Source organism: Lissotriton vulgaris, chromosome 11, assembly GCF_964263255.1.
Source record: "Lissotriton vulgaris chromosome 11, aLisVul1.2, whole genome shotgun sequence".
In the NCBI taxonomy this organism is placed as follows: Eukaryota; Metazoa; Chordata; class Amphibia; order Caudata; family Salamandridae; genus Lissotriton; species Lissotriton vulgaris.
Genome location: NC_141699.1, coordinates 67,079,957 through 67,106,926, shown reverse-complemented (window position 1 = coordinate 67,106,926; position 26,970 = coordinate 67,079,957). Strand labels below are relative to the sequence as shown.

The window sequence follows — 26,970 nt, the reverse complement described above, 5'->3', positions numbered from 1 at the left end:
CGCCGGCTCCGGGCGGCGCTGTCCCCTTACCTTCCCCGACGCCGGACGCGGAGTCGGACCGGTGTCGCTCGACGCCGGGCTCGGCGCCGATGGGGTCCATGAACCCCGAGGAGCCGGTCTACATCGTTGACTCCGAATACGGAGAAGATGAAGAGTTCGGTGAAGGTTGGGAGGGGTCCGAGGACCCTCTGTCACGCGAGTGCCAGTATGACCCGGACTGGACAGGTGACTTGGGGGATGCCAGTGGTCTGGACGACTCTCCTAACCCTGGTTTGATCTCTCCTCCTTCCGTGGCATCGGTGGAGGGAGCTGCATATTCTGTGGTGCTGATGAGGGCTGCCAAGGCCTTACACCTTGAGCTCCCCGTCGCGGCCGTGAGGCCTAACATCCTCACTGAGGTCTTCAAACCGCAGTCATGCCCACAGGAGCCACTGCTGCCGTTTAATGAAGCCTTGTCAGACGTTCTGTTGGGCACGTGGTCCAGGCCCGCTTCAGGTGCGCCTGTTGATCGGAACGTGGCCAGGCGCCACCGTCCTTGTCCGGATGACCCCAAGTTCCTGTCTACCCACCCCACTCCTGAGAGTCTGGTGATCCAGGCCTCGACCTCCCAGTCCGTATTCCCGTCGGCCCCGCCCGACCGGGAATCCAAGAGGTATGACCAGTTTGGCAAGAAGGTCTTCTCGTCCATTAGATTGGGCCTGCGGTCTTGCAACACCGCTTGCCTCTTGGGCCGCTACACCCACTCTGTGTGGGATACGGTCGCGGAACTGCTGCCAGAATGCCCCATGGAGGTGCGGGCAAAACTCGGTCAGGCTGTGGCTGAGGGCCGAGATGCAGCGAAATATTCGATACGGTGTGGTCTTGATACGACCGACTCGCTGGGCAGAGCTATGTCAACGACGGTGGCGATTCGTCGCCACGCCTGGCTGAGATCCGCCAACTTTTCGGCAGATGTCCAGAATACATTGATGGATATGCCGTTCGGTGGCTGTCACCTGTTCGGTGACAAGGCGGACCACGCGCTGGAACGCTTCAAGGACTCCAGGGTCACGGCCAAGTCCTTGGGTCTCTCGACCCAGCGTCAGCAACCGGGTTTGTTTCGTTCCCTTTCGTGGCCAAGGAAGGGGCGCCCCCACACGTGCTGCCAGCCACGTGCCGCAACAATCCTTTCAACGCGGTGGCGGCCGTGGAAACCGCCGTGGTGGCGGTCGGGGACAACGGCGGGGTCAGACCACACCTCCCCCCGCAGCATCTGCCTCAAAATCCTCCTAGTCCGTGCTTTCGGCCCCATGTGACGCCAGTGGGTGGCAGGGTTCGCCATCACCACGCTCACTGGCGCACGATCACTTCGGACAGGTGGGTGCTGCAAATCGTCCGAAGGGGCTACTCCCTCCCCTTCGAGACCACTCCTCCAGCCATGCCACCGCAGAACCACCGTGTGTCGGGGGACCACTTGACACTTCTGCAGGAGGAAGTTACGGCCCTCTTGGCCAAGGGGGCCATCGAGCGCGTTCCTGGGCCAGAAGTAGGGCGTGGTTGTTATTCCCACTACTTTCTGGTACCCAAGAAGGACAAGGGGGGCCTACGTCCTATCTTGGATCTAAGGAACGTCAACGGCTTCCTCCGGAAGGAGAAGTTCAAGATGTTGACGTTGGCTCAGGTCTTGGCTGCTCTAGACCCACAAGACTGGATGGTAGCGTTGGACTTGCAGGATGCCTATTTTCACATCCCCGTCCTGCCGGCCCACCGGCGTTACTTGCGGTTCACGGTAGGCCAGGAGCACTTTCAGTTTATCGTGCTTCCCTTCGGCCTTACCAGCGCCCCACGGGTGTTCACAAAGGTGATGGCGGTGGTCGCAGCCCATCTGCGCAGGTTGGGGGTTTCAGTCTTCCCCTACCTAGACGACTGGTTGTTGAAGGCGGGCTCGCCCCAGACAGTCGTCCACCACCTTCAGATGACGGCAGACATCTTGCACGACCTGGGGTTCTCCATCAATGTGCCGAAATCACACCTGTGTCCCTCTCAAAAGCTCCTTTTCATCGGAGCCGTTCTGGACTCGGCGCAGTTTCGGGTTTATCCTCCGGAACGGCGGGTTCGGGATATTCAGGCTTTGATTCCCATCTTTCAGCCGCTATCCCGGGTTTCGGTCAGGTTGACGCTGCGGCTGCTGGGACTGATGGCTTCCTGCATCCTTCTGGTGCATCACGCCCGGTGGCGGATGCGGGCTCTGCAGTGGGACCTGAAGTTTCAGTGGGCCCAGCATCAGAGCAACTTGTCCGACCACGTCTTGATCTCGGAGGGCACTGCGAGACAACTGCAGTGGTGGCTTACGGACCGCGATTGGGTCAGAGGCAGATCCCTCTCCCTTCCCCAACCGGAGCACGTTGTCGTGACGGACGCGTCCCTCCAGGGCTGGGGTGGCCACTTGGGAGAGGCAGAGATCAGAGGCATCTGGTCTCCGGCGGAGTCCCGGCTCCATATCAACCTGTTGGAGCTGCGGGCGATTCGTCTGGCACTGAAGGCATTCCTCCCCTTTGTCAACGGGAGTGTAGTGCAGGTGTTCACCGACAACACCACCGCCATGTGGTACTGCAACAAACAGGGCGGAGTGGGGTCGTGGACCCTTTGCCAGGAGGCTCTGCGCCTCTGGCAATGGCTGGAACGTCAGGGCGTGACTCTGAAGGTTCAACACCTGGCAGGTTCCCTGAACGCCAGGGCGGACGAACTCAGCCGTCGGTGCTCGATGGATCACGAATGGCGTCTGGACTCGGACGTGGCGCAAGGCATCTTTCTGCAATAGGGAGAGCCTTGGTTAGATCTATTCGCCACAGAAGAGAACGCGCAATGTCATCAGTTCTGCGCGTTGGAGTTTCCAAGACGGCACTCGCACGGCGACTCCTTTCGGCGCGAGTGGAGTTGCGGTCTGTTATACGCCTTTCCGCCTATACCACTTCTGCCCAGAGTGCTGAAGAAGATCAGGCGCGACCGGGCCCAAGTTATCCTTGTGGCTCCGGACTGGGCTCGAAGGTACTGGTATCCCGAGCTACTCAGCATGTCAGTCGGTCCCCCGATCCGCCTGCCCCTTCAGGAGGACCTTCTGTCGCAGCAGCAGGGGACGGTCCTCCACCCGAACCTGTCCAGTCTCCACCTCCATGCTTGGAGATTGAGCGGCGGCAGTTGAGGCCATTTGACTTGCCTCCTGAAGTCTGTGACGTTATTCTGGCAGCCAGGCGTCCCTCCACTAAGTCGGTATACGCCTGTCGGTGGAACAGATTTGTGGCATGGTGCAAAGCAAAGGCTGTGGATCCTCTGTCTGCCTCTCTTTCGGAGGTTCTTCTGTTTCTTCTTTCTCTTGCCCAGCAGGGCTCTGCTCTGGGCACTATCAAGGGCTACCTTTCTGCCCTTTCAGCCTTTTTGAGGCTTCCTGATCAGCCTTCTTTGTTCAAATCCCCGATTGTAACTCGATTCTTGAAGGGCATCACTCACATGTTTCCACCTGTTCCGTTTGTGATGCCCCAGTGGGATTTGAACCTGGTTCTAACCTTTCTGATGTGTGCTCCCTTTGAGCCCCTTCATTCTTGTCCTCTCCGTCTCCTGACTTTAAAGACGGCCTTCCTGGTTGCCATCACCTCTGCCAGAAGGGTGAGTGAGCTCCAGGCTCTTTCTGTCCAACCTCCTTTCCTGTCCATTCATCCTGACAAGGTGGTTCTGAGGACTAGACCTTCTTTCCTGCCCAAGGTTGTTTCGGCCTTTCACATCGGGCAGTCCATCACCCTCCCTTCCTTCTTCCCGCCTCCGCATCCTTCAAAGGATGAAGAGCGGCTCCATCGTCTGGACCCAAAACGTGCGCTTTCATTTTACATGGATCGCACACGCCAGTTCCGGGTGGATGACCAACTGTTTGTGGGCTACGTGGGTGCGAAGAAGGGTCTGTAAACGAACCATCTCTCGATGGGTCGTTCTCTGCATCAAAGCGTGCTACTCTTTGGCTCGGAAGGAGCCTCCTGTTGGGCTGAGGGCCCATTCCACTCGGGCCACGGCGGCTACTACTGCCCTGGGCCGGGGAGTCCCCTTGCAGGACATTTGCCAAGCGGCTACGTGGGCCTTGCTGCACACCTTTGCGAGGCACTACTGCCTGGACAGTCCAGTCCGGAGGGATGGCTTCTTTGGCCGTTCTGTCCTCCAGGACTTTCTGGTGTAGTATTGTATTGGTTCGCAGACCCACCACCGGGGTTGGTATTGCTGGGGTATGTATTCTAAGGTAAGGAATCTAACACTAACGTGTTTCTTTCAGATGAACAAGTTACTTACCTTCGGTAACGATATATCTGTAAGAAACATTAGTTAGTGTTAGATTCCTTACCGAACCCACCCATCCTCCCCGTTCTGCGAACTGATACCTAGGGTTAAGGACATCCCTTTCAGGGCCCTAGTTTCACATGGCACCAGTGTTGGTTCTCTCATGGCTCTGCGTCTCCTGGCGCGGAAAAGCTGTGTACAAAGAACTGACGTCAGCGCGCGGAGGCGGCGTCTATATACTCCAGCGACGTCATCACGGCGCACGACGCCGACGACGGACCCGGAGCCGCAGGGGACGCCTGCAGACGACGCCTACCGACGCGCAGGGGTACTGCTACGCAAAAGTTTCCGGATCCAGACTGACGCCTGGGGATATTCTAAGGCAGTGTTTCCCAAACTGTGGTCCGCGGACCCCCAGGGGTCCCTGACACATTCCCAGGGGGTCCGCAGGCAGCAGTTTTAAAAGCAACTCAAAGTATCTTGTTTAATTAGCAGTTTTCAAAGAACAATAAAAGTGTCCAGAATAACACCAGTGATTAATGTTCCTGCTGGAGAGAGATGAGAATTTTTTCTGGTGGCAGCTTTGACTTATCCAATGTAGCACAGAGGGTTAATATGCCTACTGCAAGGAAGTGTACCAGGAATATAAAGAAACAGTATTTTATGTGCAAAGGTCAGTGGGTTACTGCTTTTGTCACAGGGATTCTTTTATTACTCGGCAGTTCATAAGTGACAGTCTTAATCTAGCAAATATGCCTATAAACTGTCATCAAAGAGCTGCTTGCAAACTGTAAGGTACAAGTTAGTAACTTATGTTTTTTCCCAGTCTTTCATTATCCTGATGCTGCCAAAAAGGTTTATTTGGGTGGAAATACATTTTTATTGTTAAAGTCAATGCTAACCACTGTGTTATTTTTGAATCCTGGGTTTGTGCTTCTCCAGAACAAGCACTCTTTAATAATGCCTACCTGTATGAATGACATGTGAATTCTACACCTCGTAGTCCCCTTTGCCTTATGTAACATTTTCTATACACTGAATTACATGTATGATTCACTGTCTCTATATGTGTGTGATGTAAAGTGCTCTGACATCCTACAATGGTATGAGAGATGCTATAAAAAAATAAATACACATGACAGAGCGGGGCTATGGAGAGATGAGAAGCACTGTTGGAGGGTGATAGTGGGGGAATCATTGAAGAACCCCCAGAAAGATTGGTGTATTCTGGTGCAAAGTCAGGTCTTCATTACTATTCGTTAAAAGCTACTACAATCCAATATATAATGATATGTGTTGTAGACTGCACCATTGTTTCCTAAATTGCTTGGGGGGAGAGACACCCAAAGTCCCCTTTGTAGTGGTCGGACTCACTCACTGCACTCTGTGTGCACCGTATGGGGACTGGTCTGAAATCATTTGCCAAGGGCTGCTTTGGGTTTCCAGTCTGGCCCTGGCAGGAGCAGGAGACTCGTACTGCAAAATATAGCCAACCATGGAAAAGTCAGTCACGGAGACGCAGCACCAAACTTCCCATTAACTTTTTTTGTTTTCTTGCAAATTCTTTCAATATAAAATACAACAGAAGTAGCGAAGAGTGTTGTTAGCCTCCTTGGCTCAACAACACACTCCGCCACTTCAGAAATGCAGGGCTGCACCATATTTACAAGAATATGGTGCAGCCCTGCGATTCCCCTGCGCTGGCACTACACTTAACAGGGGGAGATTGTTTATGTACAGGAAGGTTCCCCTTCCTGCACATAAACAATCTTGAAGTGTTGTTTTGTCACTTCTATGAGTGCTGCTTAATGCAGCACACATGAAAGTTATAAAATGGCATTTTTTAAAAAAAAAGATTGTTGAGGTGCAGGAATGGTCACCTTCCTGAAGATAAACAATCCAAGGCGTTTTGCAAAAACGAGTAGAAATTAAGCATTTCTCCTTGTTTCGCCAAGTTAAGACCTGGTTGTCCCTGGTCTCAATTTTGGCGCTGCCTCCCATTTACGCTGCCCTTGTAAATAGGGGGCAGCGTCAAAATCAATGGGTGTTGCAGGGGAAACGCCCACCGCAACACCCACTGCCCACCCCTTTAACGCTAAGCATTAGGTGAAAGGGGGTCTTATTTACAAGGCAGAGTTAAGCCAGGTTAAGTGGCTTAACGCTGCCTTGTAAATAAGGTGAAGCCCCTATCGCCACGGGAACGTCGCAAACATTGATTTTCCATGGTGATAGGGGATTGTAAATATTTTCCTAAAATTATTAGTAATTCGGGGATTTGTTTTGTTTGCACACGTATGTTTTTTCGCATTACTGTTTTAATGTTTGAAATGTAAATCCTACAAATTTTTTGGGGGTCCCCGCTTCCAGTGGTGACTCAATGGGGGTCCTCAGGAGTCAAAAGTTTGGGAACCACTGTTCTAAGGTAAGGAATCTAACACTAACTAATGTTTCTTACAGATATATCGTTACCGAAGGTAAGTAACTTGTTCGTATGGGTAATTACATTGTTTAGCCTCAGTTTTGGGGGCTGCATTGGTGTGAGAAAAAATGATATATGCACATACATATATGTGGAGCTAGATATATGTGAATTCCATATATAATTTAATATTATTTCCGGGGTCCCCGTACATGGGCGGGAATATTCAGTGCTTATGACTTTGATGAGGATACCCCTGGAAGAGAACTAGGATTACAGGTAAGTAACTTATCCTTCTGGGGCATCTAGGGGCACTTTCTAATAGTGTTTGGCCGTTCCCATATTGGTGAATTTAGGTGGCTTTGGATTTAAATTGTGTTACTATAATAGTTAACTTAAACTTCCTCGCCAATGGCATTTTCATTTTTTTCCATTCCTCCCTAGTGTCTACCAGCTGCTCTCCCCAAGACTGTCTGCACATTGGTGTAGGAAGCTGGCTCTGTATATGGTATCCCACTAGGTGTTTATACTGTGCCCAGAGTCCAGAGATTCCCCAAGATTGTTCAGGGCTCCATGTAAACCCAAAGTGTTCTATTAGTGGTAGTGTGGGTGAGCAGCCTTTGGCCTAACATAGAGGAGTGTAAGACCTTTATTGCACACACATAGACCAATAAGGGACACACAACTCAACAAGCATTTGCAATGCAATAGGTCTTGCAGTAGGAAAGTTTGAGCTATTGGTATTGTAAATGACAATTTTTTTATTTATGTGTTGGTTTTGAAAATGGCGAAATTAATAGCTTTGTCATTTACAATGCCAATAGTTTTAACTTTCGCAAACGTGACACCTATAGCATTTGTAATGCAATGTGTTGTATTTATGTGACTTAGATGTATTGATATTACAAATAACAGCGTCTTTTAATTTTTTTCAATAATTAATACTTAAATAAGTTATTGTAATTTATAATGGCAATAGCTTAAACTTTTGTAAATAACTTTTGTTAATATTATGTTCAGTGTATTTTATTGTGAAGATCAGAAGTGAAATATTAACCTCTTTTTGTGACATTTGTAATAAAGCTTAAAGATTGAGAGGACCAATTTGAACCAGTTGTTGTTGAATGGTTGCACAGATTGATGCTGTGGTGGCGCTGAGTGATGTTGCGGTGGCGACGAGTGATGCTTTGGCGTTCAGTGATGCTGTGGTAGTACATAGTGGTGCCCTTGAGTGATGCTGTGGTGGTGCAAATGATAGATAGAGTGAGTGCGATAGAGTGAGGGCAATAGATAGAGGGAGGGTGACAGATAGATAGAGGGAGGGCGATAGATAGATAGATATGGCGTGGCACCAGTACAAATAAAGCCCCTGAATAACTGTGTGAGCGCTGGCAGGAGCACCAAGTAAGGCCACACACATAGTGAAGTGAAGGGGCTAGCGGTACTGCACACTTCTCTGGTACAGATTTCGGGTTCACAAATCCTTCTGTGGCATCACTAGGCGGCTGGTACATGTGGCTGCAGGCGAGGGGAAGGCAGCGACAGTTGATCCAGTAAATTCTTGCGTCTTTTCCTCCACTTTAATATGTAAATGTAGGTGGCGCCAGTTGGAATCGCTTTGCAGGATATCGGGACCTGTGATTTAAGATAATGTCTGCTGTTTAAGGTGGTGAGTGTGGGGTGTTAGCAGTAAAAGCAATGCAAAATAGGTAAAGGAGCAGGCAGCAGAAGCATTGGCATAGCCAATAGGTCTTGCCTTTGGGACCTTATACGTGTGTAGCCATGCACCATTTCTTTTCTCCACTTCAAATGAAGATTGGTTCAGATTTAGCAGTTTTGTTGAATTAAATGCAGTTTAAAACTGACACACAAACACAATTACGTTTTTAAAATCAGAGCTGCTGATCCCACAAAAGTATTAGCATTTAACAATATTACAGTGCCAAAGGTAAGTTGTGGAGGCTCGGAGGCAGCAAGACACAGATGTATGCAAATAGCAAACATGATGGAAAGGAAGCTGGCCGCCCCTGAGCTCTGCAGATAGTTGGATGTGAGTTTTGCATAGATAGGATTCCGCATATGCCCCCTAATTTTCTTTTCTGCCAAAAATGCCCCCTTATTTTCTTTTCTGCCAAAAATGCGGTTTTAGAACTTTGAGAGGCTTCGTTATTAACGTGCGCAAATCTTTTCACTCATGAGAAAGGGCCACACATTAAATCCCTAAAACTCAAGTTGTGTACCAAAAAACCCTCTCTCTGGTGTGTATTACACGCACTTTAATCACGCTGGCTTTGGCCTCAAACTGGTTTTCAAATTGTGTACAGCACACAATGAGACACATTAAATCGGAAACAGAGGCATGGATTAACAATACCTGGGGAGTTACATGTGCTTGACTGCTCCGGGAAGGGTTTACAGTAAAAAAGAGCCGTTATGGGCCAGCTCCCAAAAAAAGCTTTTAATTAGGCATTACCCAGTGCTAATAGAGGAGGGTGCTGTCTGGATGGAGGAGCCAACGCCCATTAATTGACACAAGCCCACGAGAAGCGCCACGCGACTCTCCCGTCAACTGTGCATTTTGCACCTATTGTGAGAAAATGAGGACGCATGTGTCGGTCCAGATGGGAAACTCTGGATACTGCTGATGCTGGAAGCATGCTAGGAGAATTATCAACTTTAAAGGCGTTGTTGCTGAGGTCTCACGGGCCTTTAGGAAAGCATAATAGGTATGTCACGTGTCCACATTTATAAAAATTAAAAAATTAATCACTTGATATCCACCCTTTCTTAAATTGACCTTGAGGCAAGTTGTACTTACACTGAGCCAGCTCATTACAAAGCAGTTCACTCCAGTGAACCCTTTGAACTGGTGAAGGACATGAGGGGGGAGGAAGCGGACATGAGGGAGGGTGCGTCGGTGGGTAAAACAATTGACAGTATGAGGTGAAAGTCAAAGTTGTGCATGGGGTTTTGCACTGTTGTATAATGGTGCACAGAGATGTGCACTGTGATAAATGCGCATAAACCTGTGACGAAGCTGAGATTGCTGTGCATGTCCGAGCCTTTGTTGAGCCTTGTGTTTGGTGCCTCACTTTACAGGATGCGTGCGAGGGCGTTACATGCAGTGAACCACCGCAATGCAGGACACGAGGGAGGGGACTTGGAGGGTGCGTGGGTGGGTAAAACAATTGACAGTATGAGGTGAAAGTTAAAGTTGTGCACTGTTGTTTAATAAGTGGAGTAGTGTGGCTCACTGGTTAGAGGCGGCAGACCCAGAAGCAGAGGTCGGCCCGGGACCAGGGTTCAATTCCCGATGCGGCAGGATCTTGGGCCAATGTCAGCGGGCTCGATAAATCTCACCTTCGGTGCCACTCTAACCATGGGTTCCACTCAGCAACTCTGGGCAATAGCTTGCTTAATCTCCACAAACTGCCCCATCAACGCCGGGGATGCCTGGTTTCACCTTGGGGGTGCCCAACAGGGACCATCTCACAGGGAAAGCCAGGACGGGTTCCCCAGCGTTATACAGCGCAAGGAAACCTACGGGTAGCAGTGCGCTTTACAAGCTCAAATTAAATTATTAAATTTAATTTAATGGTGCACGGAGAGGTGCACTGTTGTGTGCACAGTGATATCCTGCTATATCCTATATCTGTGCTGAATCTGTCCCTGCTGCTGCTGAGTGTGTCCCATTCAGTCAACGAAGCCATGATCCAGGGGTGGGGGCGCCCCCCGCAGAAAGGATACCGTTTGGGGGCGAAAGCTCGCATCTGTGGGTAAAAGAGGGGTGGTTTTGAGGGGGCGGGGGGACGTCAGGGTCCCGGTGAGGTGGGAGTGCCGGGAACAGCTGGGAAGTGCTGCAGCTCTATATGAAAACAAGATGTGACTGACGTGCGACAGGCGGTACGTCAACAGCAGAGAGGGCGCAGTGGACAGATAAAACAGTAGTTCTTTGTGAGATACGGTTGCGTTTTACAGGCTGCAGTCATGCTCCCTAAACCTGGGCCCTTGGAGGATGAGTGGTGTCCAGGACTCCTCGACGAATGTATCTGCCCCGGGCTTGTTCTGCTTAACATAGATCGTTCCTTTATTAAGAATGGAAGCTCCGTAATTAAAGTCCAGGCAGTCAATACACCAGATCAAACAAGCAGACGGGCTGGGAAACATACTTGTAAATAAATCCCTGGAAGTAACACGTGCGCGATGACGCACCGACCAAGCATGTTAACTGTAACACCGTGCACAGAGAAGCCAAGATAGAGTTCAAAACGATGGAGCTTATAAAACACATTATTTTAAAATATAATCATGTTTCGCGTGGCTGTGTTGTGATTTAGCGAGCGTTCACTCCATTCATGTTTATTAAAGCAGAGCAGGGTGAAAATAGCGTAATTTATCCACCGACGCACAGAACAGACTCATGTGAGCGCAGTGCCACGCATTGAAGGAAGCCATCGAGGATACGTGTGCTCTTATATTTTAGACATGGCCTTCATAGAGCATTTAAACCATCTGCTCACATGTGTACTTAAAGATTCCAGTCAGCCTTCAAAGCACCTTCATTCACTTCATGGAAAAAGAAGTTTCGGTACATAGTGCGAGGAGGAGGGGTGGGGTCTGACCCGGAGCCTTCTTCCAGCACCGTTGCTTGGCTTTGGTTGATCTGCAAATACGGAGCGGAGAAGGAAAAGCAATTAACAGAATACAGGCACAGGATCGGGCGACCAAACAATGCAGCTAATGAGGACTAGAACAAGCATATGGTGATGGGGTGTGAGGCCGGCCGAGCGCACGCTGGGGGAGCCTTTGAAGTCTGCTGGCAGGGGGAGGAAGGGTGACGAGATGCAGGCCCTGCAGTGAATAATTATGGGAGGAGAGATGCTGGCCTGAGGCAGAGCGCACCATGGAGAGGGAGGGGGGGTGGGCCGAGTGCAGGAGAAATGCTGCTGGCAGGGGGAAGGCTCGTGCATGAGGAGCTTGTCACGTGATTCTATTCTCGTGAACTGTTAGAAATCCGCCTGTTAGAAATTTTCTGGTTTAGCAGTAATAGGTTCGAGTAAACTCGACCTAAAAAGGGGATCCACACCAATTTTCGAAAAATGAGCTTTGTTCAAGTTTTATGACCAAGATCTAAAAAAAAAAATGGTATGTAAGTTTTAAAAGTCGACACTTAGTTCAATTTTCCACCAGGTCAGCGTTCTCCTATGGAGGAAGACAACAATGTACTTTTATGGGTAAGTGCCCAACTTACAGTTTCACACTTGAGGGGTTAAGATCAGCAGAGGGCAAGGTTCAGGTAAGCACAAAGTCTGCACCACCAGTGGCACAGGGACGGCCGGCTTCAGAGGTCAAATTTGTTGTGCCTTTCAGTGGAGACTGGGGGCGCTTGTAGCTCACTGCTTGCAGGTATGTAAATCGGTTGCAGGGGCCAAGCTTTGGGGGTTAGAGCAAGCACGGGGGTCACCAAGCAGCACCAACAATAGACCACCAACTGTGCAGTGGTGGCAGGGTGCAAATGCAGCAATGGGCTCCCTTTGCTTTTCAACTGAGAACTTGCTTCGGACAAACAGGCTGCAGGCATCGTACCGTAGACAGCAGGACGGAGACCAGCGACAGCAGAGGTATGTAGAGGGGCAGGTGTCGTAGGGCTACCGTCGCTTTAGCTACCCACAGCCCAGGTGCTTCAGGTGCAGGGGTATCCTTAGAAGTTGGATTCTTCTTACCAGAGACGGTTGTGGTCAGGGGGAGCCTCTGTTGTTCAGGCTGCAGATGTCGTGAAGTCCAGGAGGTGTCAGCCAGCACTGGATTTGAGGTCCGAGGGCACCTGAGTCCTTTGGGTAGATTTCTTGGGGACAGATCAGCTGTCCTCAGGAGTCTCTAGTCTTTGTCGAAGAGCAGGCAGTCCTCCTCGGGTTCTGGAAGTCACTGGCTGTAGGACAGGCGTTGTTTCTTTTTGCAGGGTCTAGAAAGCTAGAGACATGCTGGGGCTAAGTCAATAGGCATCTCAGGTGTCACTGCACGGCGTATCTACCTCTTCCTTAGGTTGACAGGAACTAGTTTACAGGTCTGGGGGAGCCCCCTAAATACTACACTTGGCGGTGTTTTAGGGGAATAGCAGGTTACGTGGGGTGACTACACCCTCAATTATGCCACCCTCCTGGGGGAGAGGGCATGATCCTATCTTCAACATTGCGGGGACTGAAAGATGTGCTTCATCTCGCCTACCCCACCTTAGGGGGGGAATTGGCACAGGTGGGCATACATCCTATTCTTCTATGTTTCCAGCCTAAAGTGGAGATGTACACAAGGGGCTGCTAGCAGCAGATGCTAGGGGGTTTCATTACAAAAGCGGCACATTCAATAAATCCCACATTGGCATCACTGTGGGTTTGAGAGGAGTAGTTTAGTCGTTCAGAGAAGCCATCATGGTGCTGGGTAACTAGAGTTGTCCAGTTTCCAGCCCCTGTACTGTCTATGGCTTCCCTAGCACTTACAATATCTAAGAATGGCCCTAAATATTATAGGGGCATATCTGCCCATGCAGATATGCCTACATCTGTGGTATGGTACACCCTGCCTTCGAGCTGGAAGGCCTGCTAGAGAGGTGACATACCTATACCTTGGGCAGTGCGAGTTGGCATGGCACACCGGCAGTATGCCATATTGACTGTTGTTTAGTTTGCACTAGGCCATGCATGCTGCAGTAGCAGTCTGCATGGCCTAGGTGATGGGTCCCTAGGGGACCCTCTTCTGTCCCCAAGCCCTGGGTACACAGGTGCAATTTACTAGGGACTTGCAGGGGGTCTGAAGGGCCAATTGTGGAATAGTTTTTAGAGAAAAGCACTGGCACAGGGGACCTGGTTTGCAGGGACCCTGTGCACTACAATTGAAACCACATAAAATATCAGGCAAAAAGTAGGCGCTAACCATGTCAGAAGAGGCACTTTCTCACAATTGGACTATTTCTGCTTTCTTTTCCACCCACTTTATTTTACCCAGTGTTTCATTGTTTGTTGGTAAAATATATATTGTAACTCATTGGTCTTTTGCATGCCATGTATAATCTCTTTTGGGTCTCTTTCTAGGATGCTATGCAGTATGCCGCAGAGTCAAAGGACATGGAGCTTGCGGAGACATTGCTGCAGTGGTTCCTGGAGCAGGGCAAGCAGGAATGCTTTGCAGCATCTCTTTTCACCTGCTATGACTTGCTGCATCCAGACGTAGTTCTGGAGCTGGCCTGGAGGCACAACATAATGGACTTTGCCATGCCTTACTTCATCCAAGTGATGCGGGAGTACCTGACCAAGGTAGGTCACTTCAACAGGTGGAGTTATGGCAAGCTGTTGTAACACAAATAGTGAAATGTATTTTTAACAGTATTACATTTCTAAGCCACTTGTCTGATCCCGATTTGTTAATGTCCATTTGCAGAACCTCACATATCTATTTTTAAAAGCGTATTGTTTGTGGGTTTTATTAGTAAGCAGAATGTTTTATATTCATTTTCTTTCTACACACCACCTATTTAACTTCAGTAATTTACAGAGAGTAAGTTTAATAAAGCTTCTGTAGTAGGGGATCTCTGTGTATAGTCATAATCTAGTGAATAGTCCAGCTCATGTGCGGGGACCCCGGAGCAATCAAAAATAATCTCATAAGCTGTCTTCATTGCAATCCTGCATAGACACTTAAGAGAGAATTAAAGACAAATAATGCAGCCTATACTTAAAAGACTTTAAAGACTACGCTGTCCAGTACTTCAACTAGAAATGCAAACGATATTCCATCAACATCATTTTCAACACAGTCTGCCAAGTTTCACCCATAGAGAAACTTTCCCCTTCACAAAATCCTTGGAATCATAGAGAGGAAGGGATGGACAGACAAGCCCCCCATAGGCTGCCATTATGTGGCTTAAAAAGGGATACCGTGCCTTTAAGAAACTTTCCAGAACTTTCAGTATCCCAGAATGCACGGCACTTCCCTCCACTTTCAGTTTTTTTCCGGCTCCTGCTAGCAGGACCCTGGAGCATTAAGTTCTCCCTTTTTGGGTGTTTATCTAATCTTTTTGCACTTTTAAAGTGTTCAGAGTGTTTCACTCGACGCCCTTTGGCCCTTTCTGCTCTTGCTGGTGTTTTTCTAGTAAGTTTAGCCACTCTTTTTTTATCAAATATGCCATCCCTATTTGATAGGTGTCCAGAGTGTGCTGGAAAGAAGGCCAAATCAGACAAGCACAGGGTGTGCATTCATTGTCTGCCCCCTTCTCATGTCCCAGAGGATTGCGAGATCTGCCAACAGTTCTCCAATAGGACCCTAAGGGACGGGGAGAAGACTCTGCTTCAAGGATTGGAGAAGCAAAGACAGAGTGACCAAGGTGGGTCTGGGCATGAAGGGGCTCCTTCCTCTGCCGATGCTGAGGCCTCTGGGGGGCTCCCCAGTAAAGAAAAGGACAGAAAACGACATTGTTCTCCGTCGACGTCGATGGCCTCGACGTCGGTCGTCGAGAGATGACCACGGTGTGTTTCCCGTCTCCCCAAGGCTCTGGGACGAAGCGGCGGCGCTGTTCGACGTCGAGGGGATTGACGTCGAGACCTCCGACTAGGTCGACGTCTAAGACAACTTCGTCGTCGAGGTACCACTGACGTCGAGAGGTGTCCTAGCAGGTACTGGTGCTCGCTGTCGAGGCGACACCGTCGGTCGTCGACTCGACGTTCGTCTTCGAGGACGCGTTCATCAACGTCGAGAAAGATCTTCGAAGTCTAAGAGGTCGGCGTCGATGCGTTAGACGTCGAGGAACAGATTGGAGTTGAGAAGGAGAGTCCAGGTCCCAAAGCCGTTCTAAGTCCAGGACAGAGTCCCAAGTCTCCGTTAGCAGCCTTTTTTCTTCGACCACGAGCTCACGGTCGCAGCGGCGCCGTCGCTCGTCACAGAAGCGGTCGGCCTCTAGGTCCCCTTCAAGGGTACGGAATCCAAAGAGAAAGAGGGTGAAACAGTCTCCGGGCTCGGAGTACTCACAAGCCTACTCACCCTCTAGGCATGGAACACCGCCTCCTCCGTTACCTAGGGGCCTTTTTCCGAGGGCGCCTACACCTCCACCGCCTCCGTGGATTCCAACTCCTCCTCCTCCTCCTCCACCTCCTCCTCCGAGGTCTTACTCGTTACATCTACCTATGCCACCCTCAGGCCCTCCAAGGCCTAGGCTGCCGACTCAGCCTCCACAACCCGCGCCTGTACGGCCAGTGGATCAGCCAAGACCAAGGAGGCCGAGGTCCCGCTCCGGACGGAGCAGGTCCAGAGATGATCATCGGTCGTCTACTAGATCCAGACGACGTCACAGGAGAGACAGGTCCAGGTCCCGTCACACGGAGTCATCCAGTGCCAGGGACTATTCACCGACGCTTTCGGATTCCCCTCGGACGAGGGTGTCTCCGGTAGATGACATTGCCTCCTTTCAGGAGGTCTTGTTGCGAGGAGCGGTAAAACTGGGCATCACGCTGACGGTACCCACGCCCTCAACCTCCGTTATATTTGAGACCCTGCATAAGAAACAGCTGTGTCGTCCCCTACTGCCTTTGGTGCCAGGGCTAGAAGAACCAGCCATGGACCTCTTCCTCACGCCTGCCTCTACGAAGTCTGCACTGTCAAGGCTACAAAAGAAGTACAAGGCCCCTGAGTCGGACCCTGTCTTTCTGCGTTCGGACCCTGTACCGGACAAAGTGATAGTGACAGCAGCCAGGAAACAACATTCCACAGCGCCATCATCAACGGTGCCTCCTGACAAGGAGAGTCGAGTAATGGACTCAGTGGGCAGGAAATGATGTGGTACGGCCTCCACGTCCATGAAGGCCGCCAGTGCCTCGGCGTTGTTGGGGCGGTACGATAGAGCATTGTGGGAGTCCCTGCAGCAGTTCGTAGAACATCTTCCCAGTGAACGCAGAGAGGACTTCAAGGAAATCATCACGGAGGGGATGATTGTCTCTAACCAGATAATCAGCTCCGCGGCGGATTCCTCGCTGTTGGCAGCCCACGGGTACTGCCATGGTATTAACCTGCGCCGACACACCTGGCTGCGTCTAACGTCGCTAAAGCCCGAAGCTCAACAGAGGGTCGCCAATCTGCCCTTTTCTGGAGCGACCCTGTTCGGCAGACATGCAGATGAGGAGATGGCCCGCATGAAGGCGGAGGCTGAGACCCTGATGGCTGTCTGGTTAGAGAAGCTGAAGGAACAAAGGAAGACCGATCGCCCGTTCCAGAGGCGGTACGGTGCGCAGGGCAGAGAACATGGTCGGCAGGCTGGACAGCAGCAACAGCAGCAGCAGCAATACCAGCGGCGACCGTTTCAGAAGCGCCAGAGGCACAGAGGTGGGCAGCAGTCCTCCTCAGCGAATAAGGGCCCGGCCGGGTCTAATCCCTGAGGTGCTACTTCCCCCTCGTCCGTTACCCGCTCCGGTGGGGGGAAGCATACAACATTACTTGGCAGAGTGGAGAAAAATTACTCGGGACAAGTGGGTGCTAAATATTGTTTGCAATGGATACAGTCTTCGCCTCCAGCGATTCCACCGGTTTGCTCGCAGTTCCAACTACGCGAGCTCCAGGCGGAGGCCGATAACCTGATGAGGAAAAAGGGCGATGGAAGACGTCCCTCTGTCTCAAAGGGGAAAGGGTCTTTTCTTGCGCTTCTTTCTGGTGCGCAAGAAAGACAAGAACGAGTTCAGGCCCATTCTGGATTAGCGACAAACAAATGGATTTGCAGGGAGAAGTTCTGCATGCTATCTATGCACCAGATTTACCCTCAGCTGCAAAGGGGAGACTGGCTCTGCGCGATAGATCTGCAAGATGCGTGCTTCCATGTGCCCATTGCACGGAAACACTGGAAGTTCCTGCACTTCCTGGTCGGCACCAATCACTATCAGTACACCGTACTACCGTTTGGTTTGGACTGAAGTCTGCTCCAAGGACTTTTTCAAAGTGCATGGCAGTGGTGGCGGCACACCTGAGAAAGAACAAGGTGTTTGTCTACCAGTAGCTGGACGATTGGCTGATTAAAGCCTCCACCTTCCAGGAAGCACAACTGCACTTCAACAGGATGGCAGCTCTGTTGAGCCAGCTGGGTTTGCACATAAACATGTCCAAGTCGGTCCCGACTCCTGTCCAGTGCCTACAATACCAGAGGGCATCGATCGATACGTTGTCAGCAAGTGTGTCTCCTTCGGGGGAGAGACGCTTATCGATCCTTCGGAAGGCTCAGGCTCTCACGACTGTGCTATCTACAACAGTGAGGACGGTGTCTTCTCTACTGAGGTCGATGGACTCTTGTATCTTCCTCACTCCATATGCACGCCTGCACATGAGGCCCCCTCAGGAATGTCTGGAGGATCAGTGGGACCAGAGACGAAGGACCTGGGACGGCAAGATACGGTTGTCTCGACATGCTCAGCAGTCCCTGAGATGGTGGTGTTCGCCCGAGAACCTCCTCAAGGGGGCTCCGTTCCACAAGGACATTCCCTCTCAGACTATCGTGACGGATGCTTCTCTACACGGATGGGGAGCGCATTCCGGACAGTGTCCACTTACCACATCAATTTCCTGGAACTCAGAGCTGTTCACTTGGCACTGAAGGCCTTTCATCCGTCCTTGAGGACCAACTCTCTGCTTGTACAGACGGACAATGCGACCATAATGTATTGTCTCAACAAGCAAGGGGGATCGAGATTGCGCACATTGTCTTCGGAAGAGCAGGCGATTTGGCACTGGCTGCTAGCCAGAGGATTGACGATAACGGCCACCCATCCTGCCAGGTGTGCAGGATGCTCAAGCGGACGCCCTCAGCAGACTGATTCAGGAAAACCACAAGTGGGTCATAAACGACGAAGTACTCTAAGGCGTCTTCGCAGGTGGGGCACTCCAGACGTAGATCTGTTCGCCACCTCCGAAAACAGGAAATGCCCAGACTTCGCATCCAGGTATTACCAGCAGGGGACTCTGAGGAATGCGTTATGGATCAACTGGTCGAACAGCTTTCTGTACGCTTTTCCACCCATTCCCCAGATTCCGGCGGTGCTCATCAAACTGTCCCAGTCCAGGGAGCGGATGATCCTCATTGCTCCGGAATGGCCCAGACAGTGGTGGTTCACGGACCTGCTTCACCGGTCTCTCCTTCCTCACATGCGGCTGCCATGCAGGCCGGACCTTCTTGCGAAGTTCGGGGGGCAGATGGCGCACCCCAACCTCTTGTCTTTGAGTTTGGTGGCATGGCTCCTGAGATAGTGCAATGTGGCCATTTGAATCTTCCTGAAGATTGTATGGACATACTGAAGGAGGCTAAGCGATCTTCCACTAGGACTTCCTATGCTTACAAGTGGAAGAGGTTCTGTATATGGTGCAAGTCCAAGAACTATGATCCAACGGCATGCAAGGAAGACGTCATCCTTCCATACCTTTTGCATTTGGCGCAGTCTGGCCTTAATTTCCATTCCATTAAGGTGCATCTTGCTGCACTGCCTGTCTACAGGAAATGCCCTTTACAGATGTCCTTCTTCCAGATCCCTGTGATAAAGGACTTCTTGGAAGGCTGGAAGAAGGTGTTTCCTCCTGTTCAGCTTCCTTTGCCTTCATGGGAACTGAATGTGGTGCTGACCAGGTTGATGAAGGAACCTTTCGAGCCCATTCATAAGGCCTCGCTGCAGCACCTGTCATGGAAGGCGGCGTTCCTCGTGGCCATCACATCGGCCCACAGGGTGAGTGAAATTCAGGCATTGTGTTGCCAGGAACCTTATACTGTTTTTCATGCTGCTACGGTTGTGATGCGTACTCACCCTAAGTTCCTTCCTAAGGTGATTTCTGATTTTCATGTAAACCAGACCATAACTTTACCTACGTATTTTCAGAATCCTTCCACTCCAGTGGAAAGGTCTCTTCATTCCCTGGATGTCAGAAGGGTGTTGAAATTCTATCTGGATAAGACCAAGGATATTCTTGGTTCAGACCAATTGTTTATCAATTATGGGTCGGTTAGGACTGGTCTTGCTACCTCTAAACAGTCCATCTCTAGGTGGATTGTGTCCTGTATCCAGTTGTTATCAAAAGGCTAATAAGACATTAGGGGGTAAGCCTAAGGCTCATTCCACCAGGGGCAAAGCAGCTACAACAGCTTTGCTCCGTAATGTTCCCGTTGCAGACATCTGCAGGGCTGCCACGTGGAAATCTGTCCATACCTTTGCGAAGCATTACTGTCTGGACTCTGATGCCAGAGCTGATGCTCAGGTTGGGCAGGCTTCTTTACGAAATCTGTTTGCACAGTAGTGGTGTTGTCATTATCCGCCACCGCCGGTTTGGTTGTGGGGATGGGCTTGCCATTCTATTCACTAGATTATGACTATACACAGAGATCCCCTACTACAGAAGGAGTAGTTTCTTACCTGTAACTCCAGTTCTATATATAGTCATAAGCGCCCGCCCTACTCCCCGGTGGAGAAAATGATAATGTAATGAATGCTACAGGTCTAGCATTATACACCTCCAAAAAGAACTGAAAGTGGAGGAAAGTGCTGTGCATTCTGGGATACCGAAAGTTCTTGAAAGTTTCTTAAAGGCATAGTATCCCTTTTTAAGCCACATAATGGCAGCCTATAGGGGGCTTGTCTGTCCATCCCTTCCTCTCTATGACTCCAAGGATTTTGTGAAGGGGGAAGTTTCTCTATGGGTGAAACTTGGCAGACTGTTGAAAATGATGTTGACGGAATATCCTATTTTTGTATTGCTCCGGGGTCCCAGCACATGAGCGGGGCTATTCACTAGATTAGGACTATAACAGAGATACCCCAACTACAGAACTGGAGTTACAGGTAAGAAACTACTCCATATTAAACATCACCATATTATATATGCGATGTCTTATTAGCAAACGTACACATTAGCCTAATGTCTTCACACAGCCGCCTCTCTTTCTCGTTTAACCAAGTTGTGCAGCCATTCTAACCGTTGAGTATTTCCAGGACACTTTGATTACAATTGAAGCATTTCTCCTTCTACTAATGTTTGCTTGTTTTGTGGTTTCCTGAAGTGTTCCTGTTATTGCTATCTCCTGGGGCTACCTTGTCATCCCTTCATCCTTTGCCTTTTTTTGCAGATAGACGAGCGCTTTGTGAAGGTGACTGTTTCCAGATCTTGTTTCCTTTGATATGTCGGTATGCCGGCCCTAGGATTCCTTTGCATACATCTAGTTACTTGAGCAGCTGTTGCTGAGCAAAACCTCACCCAAGTCTTGCAGAAGCCTGGCTCTTAAATAGGGATGTGGGTGACTGTGCCTGAGTCAAACCTAACATACATGAAGTTATTTGTATCTAGTTGTCATTGTTACTCCTAGCAGTGTGCATAGGTACTGCCGAGTGAAACTTAACATTACCTGTTCGTACGTCCAGAACTACTACACTTTTGTCTTGTTGACATTGAAAATGTAGTCTAATTCTCCATCATGGGATCTTTGATATTCCTGTGCATTAGAATATTTCCTTCCGTAGGACTAATCCCAAAGCCCATTTTAAGTGAGTAAGTAATTGTGTTAATTTTTTTTACAGTGTAAACATGGCAAATTACAGGTAGCATTTTGTGTTTACTTTTATTGAAATCCAATCAAAATCACATTCTGACGAGCGAGCCCTAGCACAGCAAGAATCCCTTTTAAATGCGCTTTAAAAAGTAAACCAGAAAGGATGCAGATAAACACTCACTTACAAAAGGTAATTTATAAATTGGCTCATTCAGGCTTCAAGCAGTTCACTATATCAGATTGCAGAGCAGTGTCAGTCAGTGCATTCATTTTTCCAATCTGCAGAGTTAAGATCCTGAAATCAGGCAGTTTCAGCTTGATTTTGTTAGCCGAATGCAAACTAGTGTTTTTTTTTGGGGCACTACATGCCTTTTCTTTTAGTTCAGTTTTGGTGATATTTTTAGTTTAGAAAGAAGGACAAGATTACTCTTGTTGTGAGCCTGCCAGTGATAAAGCTTTCCTTTAACCTCCTCTCTGTGAATGTTGCTTTTCCTGCTAACGATTCTGGATGGTGAAGGGCCTTTGGGAGTAAAACATATTATCAACACTGGGCTTTATTTCTCCTCTCATATTCCTCTAATCTAGGACCGAGGCTGCTCATGAAAGGAGCATGGAGGGGACTGCACAGTTAGTCATCACTGCCTCCCTGAGGGCTTTGGCACAATCCTCCTAAGTGCCTCCACCATTAATTCACCAATGTTGTGGGTACTTCAATGTTGATGGTTTCCTGTGTGAGAAGATAGCTTATAGTAGTTTCCCTCATCAGCAAAGGATTACTAGCCCTAGAGATGTGCTTCTTTAAGGGGACTGGGTTTTGACCCTGCTGCATTAAAAACCTCATTGGGCTTCTGCAGTAAAAATGCTTTGAAGTCTGTGGCTGCCCACCAGTTCTGTGATCCAGAGTCCATCCAGAGAGGTTTCAGTATACATGCTGGAAATGCTTCTGCACAATATGGCATGGCTTGTCCAGGCTCCAGATCTAGGAGAATCCTCGTCCTTTTCAGATATTTGTTGTCAGGATATCACATATGGCTGAGAATATATTCAATTTTTTATGGGTTAAGTTTATCGTTAATACTTGTTTTTCAGACTCTCATCCGCATTATGGTAGAATTCTTGCCAGGGATGCCACCTATCTGCAGAACAGAACTAACAGAATATATATGATTCCCTAATCTTTGACTCTATTACATAAAAGCAGGAGCTCCCCAAGCATCTGTCATCTCTCCTCTCTTTTTCAGTGTACACATGAAACCAAAACTAATCAACAGCGTTGCTCTTACTTGCTACAACTATGCAGATGGCACAAATAATACTCCAGTATAAAAACCCTGACAACTTGGGGAAACTCAAAACTCAACAGCCGTCTCAAAGCTGTATACTAATAGATGAGTTGGTGGAACCATGTCAAACTAAATATATCCGAAATAGAATTCCCCGCCTGTAGTGAATGGAAAGTTAGATTCGTTAGCCCTCTGACTGAGGGAACGAAGCCCACCACCCAAAAAATTAGAGGACGTACCAAATTTTGTAATTACCATGGACTCTGCTCTCACTATACATTCTCAAGTAGACGGTAAAACTAAATGGTCTTTCTACTGTCCAGGAACACTTTGTCACATTTTTCCACATCTTGGATTTCAACAAAAGGATTAAGCAACGTCATTCATTCTCTCAAAAGTGCTTTATGCAAAGAAGCTATATCACGGAACTCTGCTCTCAACCATGAAAAGACTCAAGAGAATTTAGAACGCAGCCACAAGACTGGTTTTACATGTAAAGTTGCAGGAACATATACCTGAAGTCTGTTTCCCTGGCTACCGGTTACAATAAGATAGTCAAACTTTTGCCTATCAAGCAAAAGGTTCTAAACTGTGAAGGTTTGTAATTCCTCCAGATGAAAATTAACAAACACTCTCAATCTAGGGACTTGAGTTCCAGGCTAGATTTGCGATTAGTTGTTCTCCCTTATCAAAAAGGCACTATGTTCTTTGTACATGCTGCTAAGCTATGGCGCTGCCAGCCTGCAAAAATAAGGGCCATTTACAACTGCCTGCAATTCATACTGGTGATTAAAAACTGTTTTCCCAACCTGACCACAATAGAGTCCTTGATGCATCATCTTTATAAAGATGTGAGTAGCAAGATGAAATCCACCCCCTCTGTCGACTTTAGAGGAGCTTTTTAAAGCACATAATAAAAGCACTATTTCAAAAGGAAATATTTGTATTTTCCTGAATGAAAATTTGACCTTGAGCTACTACTATCTAACGTTTCCTCTCCTTTGCTATCGAATGACCCTTTCTCTTTACCTACCCTCTCAATATATCCTTACCCTACTCTGTCACATGTCCCTTTGCCTTAATTTCATTTTAATGTGTCTGCGAACTGCCTAGACATCACTCCATGTATCACAACCTGTCCATTCTCAGAAACCCGAATGGCTCACTATTCATTGCATTAATCATTTTCTAATGATGACCTCTAACTCCTATTATTCATTTTATTGTACCACAACGAAACTAAATTAAATGCTTTCCCAAAAGATTTCAAGAGAGATCTTCTATGCTTTTGAAATCGGCCTGCTACTCCTATAGACCTTAAGATGGCAAGCAAATAAGTGAAAAAGAAGTACAGAACATGGGGTTTGACTCGTGGATTTGAACTTACCTTCAGCATACAAAAGTTTTATAGTTTAAAAAAAAATCTACCATTCTAAATGAAGAATGACCCACAAGCGTTCTCTGAGGGCATGACTGCGATGTCATTCTTCCTAAAAAGACTGACCTTTTCCCCATAACTCCCATACTCAAAAGGATTGACTCTGCAAAACTGGTTATTGCATGAAGGACTGGATCTCCTCCTAAATTGTACTCGAGGCACAAGTGCACCAGTGCAGACATAACGGGGAACGGTGTTGTATTCAGGGTTGATAAAGTGTATCTATCCTTTGAAGGACAAATTGTATACCATGACTATGAATGATGTTGATTTCTGATTGTTGGAGCATTTACATTTTAAATAAAACGTACAATTTGGTTGGCTTTGGGGTTGTACCAGTGGACCCTGAGTGCGTTGAATACTAACCCCTCGAGACAGTATTTTGTATTCCGCTGTACACCAAGGAAGAGACTTTACTTACACCATCATAGAGAAGAACTTTACCCTGAAAAAGTCCATGTTTGCTGTTGTCTTCTTCACAATTGATTTTGTTATGGGTTCTTCCTATAGATAGAATGCATCCATAGCCACAATCTATGGTAGATCTGGACACACTGCCATCATGCACACTCTTCATTCCATACGCTAGATGGCACATGCATTACCCTAAAATGGAACCTAGGGTTTAAATGGGCCCAGCATCATGGCTGCCTCTACACTCTGTCCTGGTTTCTGAGTTGAAATGGCTCAGGACCTTATGTGGTGGCAAACGAACACTTGCCCCCTCAGATGTGTTCTAACCGATTGCCTCGTTACTTGGTTGGGGAGACAATGCAGGGTAGGTGGTGACCAGGGGACCTCTGGCAGAGAGCCTGCTCCACAACAAGCTTTTGGAGCCCTGGGCGATCTGCCTCGCCCTGAAACGTTGATCCTGACCATCAAGGGAAGACTGGTGCAGATCTTAACGGATAACATAACAATTTCTGTGGCCTGCAACAAACATGGCAGGGTAGTGTCTTGGATCCTGTGCCAAGTGGCACTGCACCGCTGGAGTTGGCTGGAATGTCAGGGTATCTCCTGCAAGAGCACTTAGGCAGTTGCATACCGAGGTGGCGCTGGGCGTCTTCCAACATTGGGGAGAGCCCTGGCCAGCTTTTTACACCACTGTCAAATGCGCAGTGTCAAAATGTCTGCTAATTGGAGTCTCAAAGAACGCTCTCTGAAAGTGACTAGACCTGCAGAAGATATTTTTGGTAGCCAACCACCTACTGGATCTCCAAATACCTGAGCAGACGAGCTGGGCAGACGTCGTCTGGCTGGACACGAGAAGCGTCTCCTTCCTGAGGTGTCATAGAGCATCTTTGAACATTGTTCATTCAGCGGTAGCAAACAGACTTTGCAGGGATTTGCCACAATGTCAAAGACGTTCCTTTGGAGATGCCTTCTATCTGCAGTATACGCGTTCCCACCACAGCCTCTTCCACCACGATTGGCTGGTGACAGTTACATTATTTTGATTTACGGTCTGAAGTGGTAGATTTCATTCTTTAAGCCAGATACCCATCCACAAAGTGCATTTTTTCTGGGTGCCTGGAAACGTTTGTGGCCTGGTGTACGCCATCTAGATGCTCTACTTGCAAACCTCTATTTGTTTTGCCGTTGGCCTAGCACAACCTTGCAGTGGGAACAGTTAAGAGCTATTTCTTGACCCTTATGACCTTTATTTGTTGGTCTGATCAACCCTCTCTTTAAATCACTGGTAGTGTTTTTACTGAACGCCCAGACTACCATTCATCATGACTTTGTGGGATCTAAATCTAGTCCTGACATTTCTTATGTGCACAACATTCAATCCCATACCGTTGCTCACTATAGCTTTTGAAGATTACGACAAGAGGGATGCTGAGTCTTGATATCTGGCTGGCTGCGATGTGGGCATTGGTGCGCAAGTTTACAAAACACTACTACCTTGACAGCCAGGTCTGATGGAAGAGTCATTTTATCTGCTCGGTCCTGCAAGACTTCTGAATCCACTCCTCAGACCCTGTACCCTTCGCAAGGTACTGCTGTGGTATCTGTTGTAAAAGTGAGTAATGTTTGAAGTGCTCAGTGTATGAGAAATGAGGCATCTGAAAGGATTATAGGCGTCCAAATGCCAAGTCCTTTATGCCTAAAATGGAAAATTAGCTTTTCTTTGGTACTTAGGGAATTAGATCAGCCATGTTTTAAAGAGTTTTTTTTATCCATTAGGAAACAACTGTTGGTAGCTAGCATTGTTTAAAAATGTTCTTTTCAGGCATTTTCTTCCAATTTCTCTGTGAATAAAGATTTTGTTAAAAAATATTTTTAAAATCCCTACTTCTCTTCTGGACACACTCTCCTTCCAACAAATTGAGCACAGCCCTTTAAGAATCAGTGGGGCTCTTATTGAGCGTGTGAACAAGTCTGATTTGCAGCATCTCTCGTTAAACGGTTTCTTATGCCAGTTCGTTATTGTAAACGAGACTATTTTGTTACCCTAGTCTGCCCAAATACATCCTTCCCAGATAAGAGATTACATCCTATTCTGTGAAGTAGCCTTTACAATTTCATCTTGATAACACCAAAGGAATATGTAAAATTAGTTATCCACTATCTTTTCTGTTTTGGCCCATTGAACTATATCCATGATTAGATGGATAGGGTCCTGCATCACATATAGTTGTAAAACCGTGAGGCGCACATTTGGGAATACCCAGAGCTCATTGCATGAGAGGTGAGACAGTCCTTGCTCGCTTGAGGAATTTTCCTTCCCACAAAATATGAAGAGGCTAGTTATTGTTTGGATTCCCGGTTTAAGGCTAGCAGCTGTTCCGGTCGGATCTCTCTGCTCAGCTTATTTGCTTAATTGATTTCTCGCTTATTGTCATGTGGCTTTGTTTTACCCTTATCTTACCAGACAAAGCTAGCTGCACTTATTTGATATGCATGATTATCAATCAGAGAAGACCCCATGATGAAGACAACCATGATGAAGACAACGTGTACTTGTAATACTAGCGTT

At 48.3% G+C, this 26,970-nt stretch overlaps 1 protein-coding gene across 4 annotated transcripts in view; it reads left to right on the top strand.

The window, feature by feature from the left end:
* Positions 1 to 26,970, top strand: part of LOC147678987 (clathrin heavy chain 1-like) — a 393,670-nt gene that overhangs the window by 298,030 nt on the left and 68,670 nt on the right. For 2 of the 4 annotated variants that reach the window (XM_086942712.1, XM_086942711.1), the window contains exons 30-31: positions 13,804 to 14,025; positions 20,847 to 20,867. In XM_086942712.1, the coding sequence (XP_086798838.1) occupies positions 13,804 to 14,025; positions 20,847 to 20,867 (243 nt within the window). The remainder of the gene's footprint in view (positions 1 to 13,803; positions 14,026 to 20,846; positions 20,868 to 26,970) is intronic. The other 2 variants (XM_086942714.1, XM_086942713.1) reach the window with 1 other exon arrangement.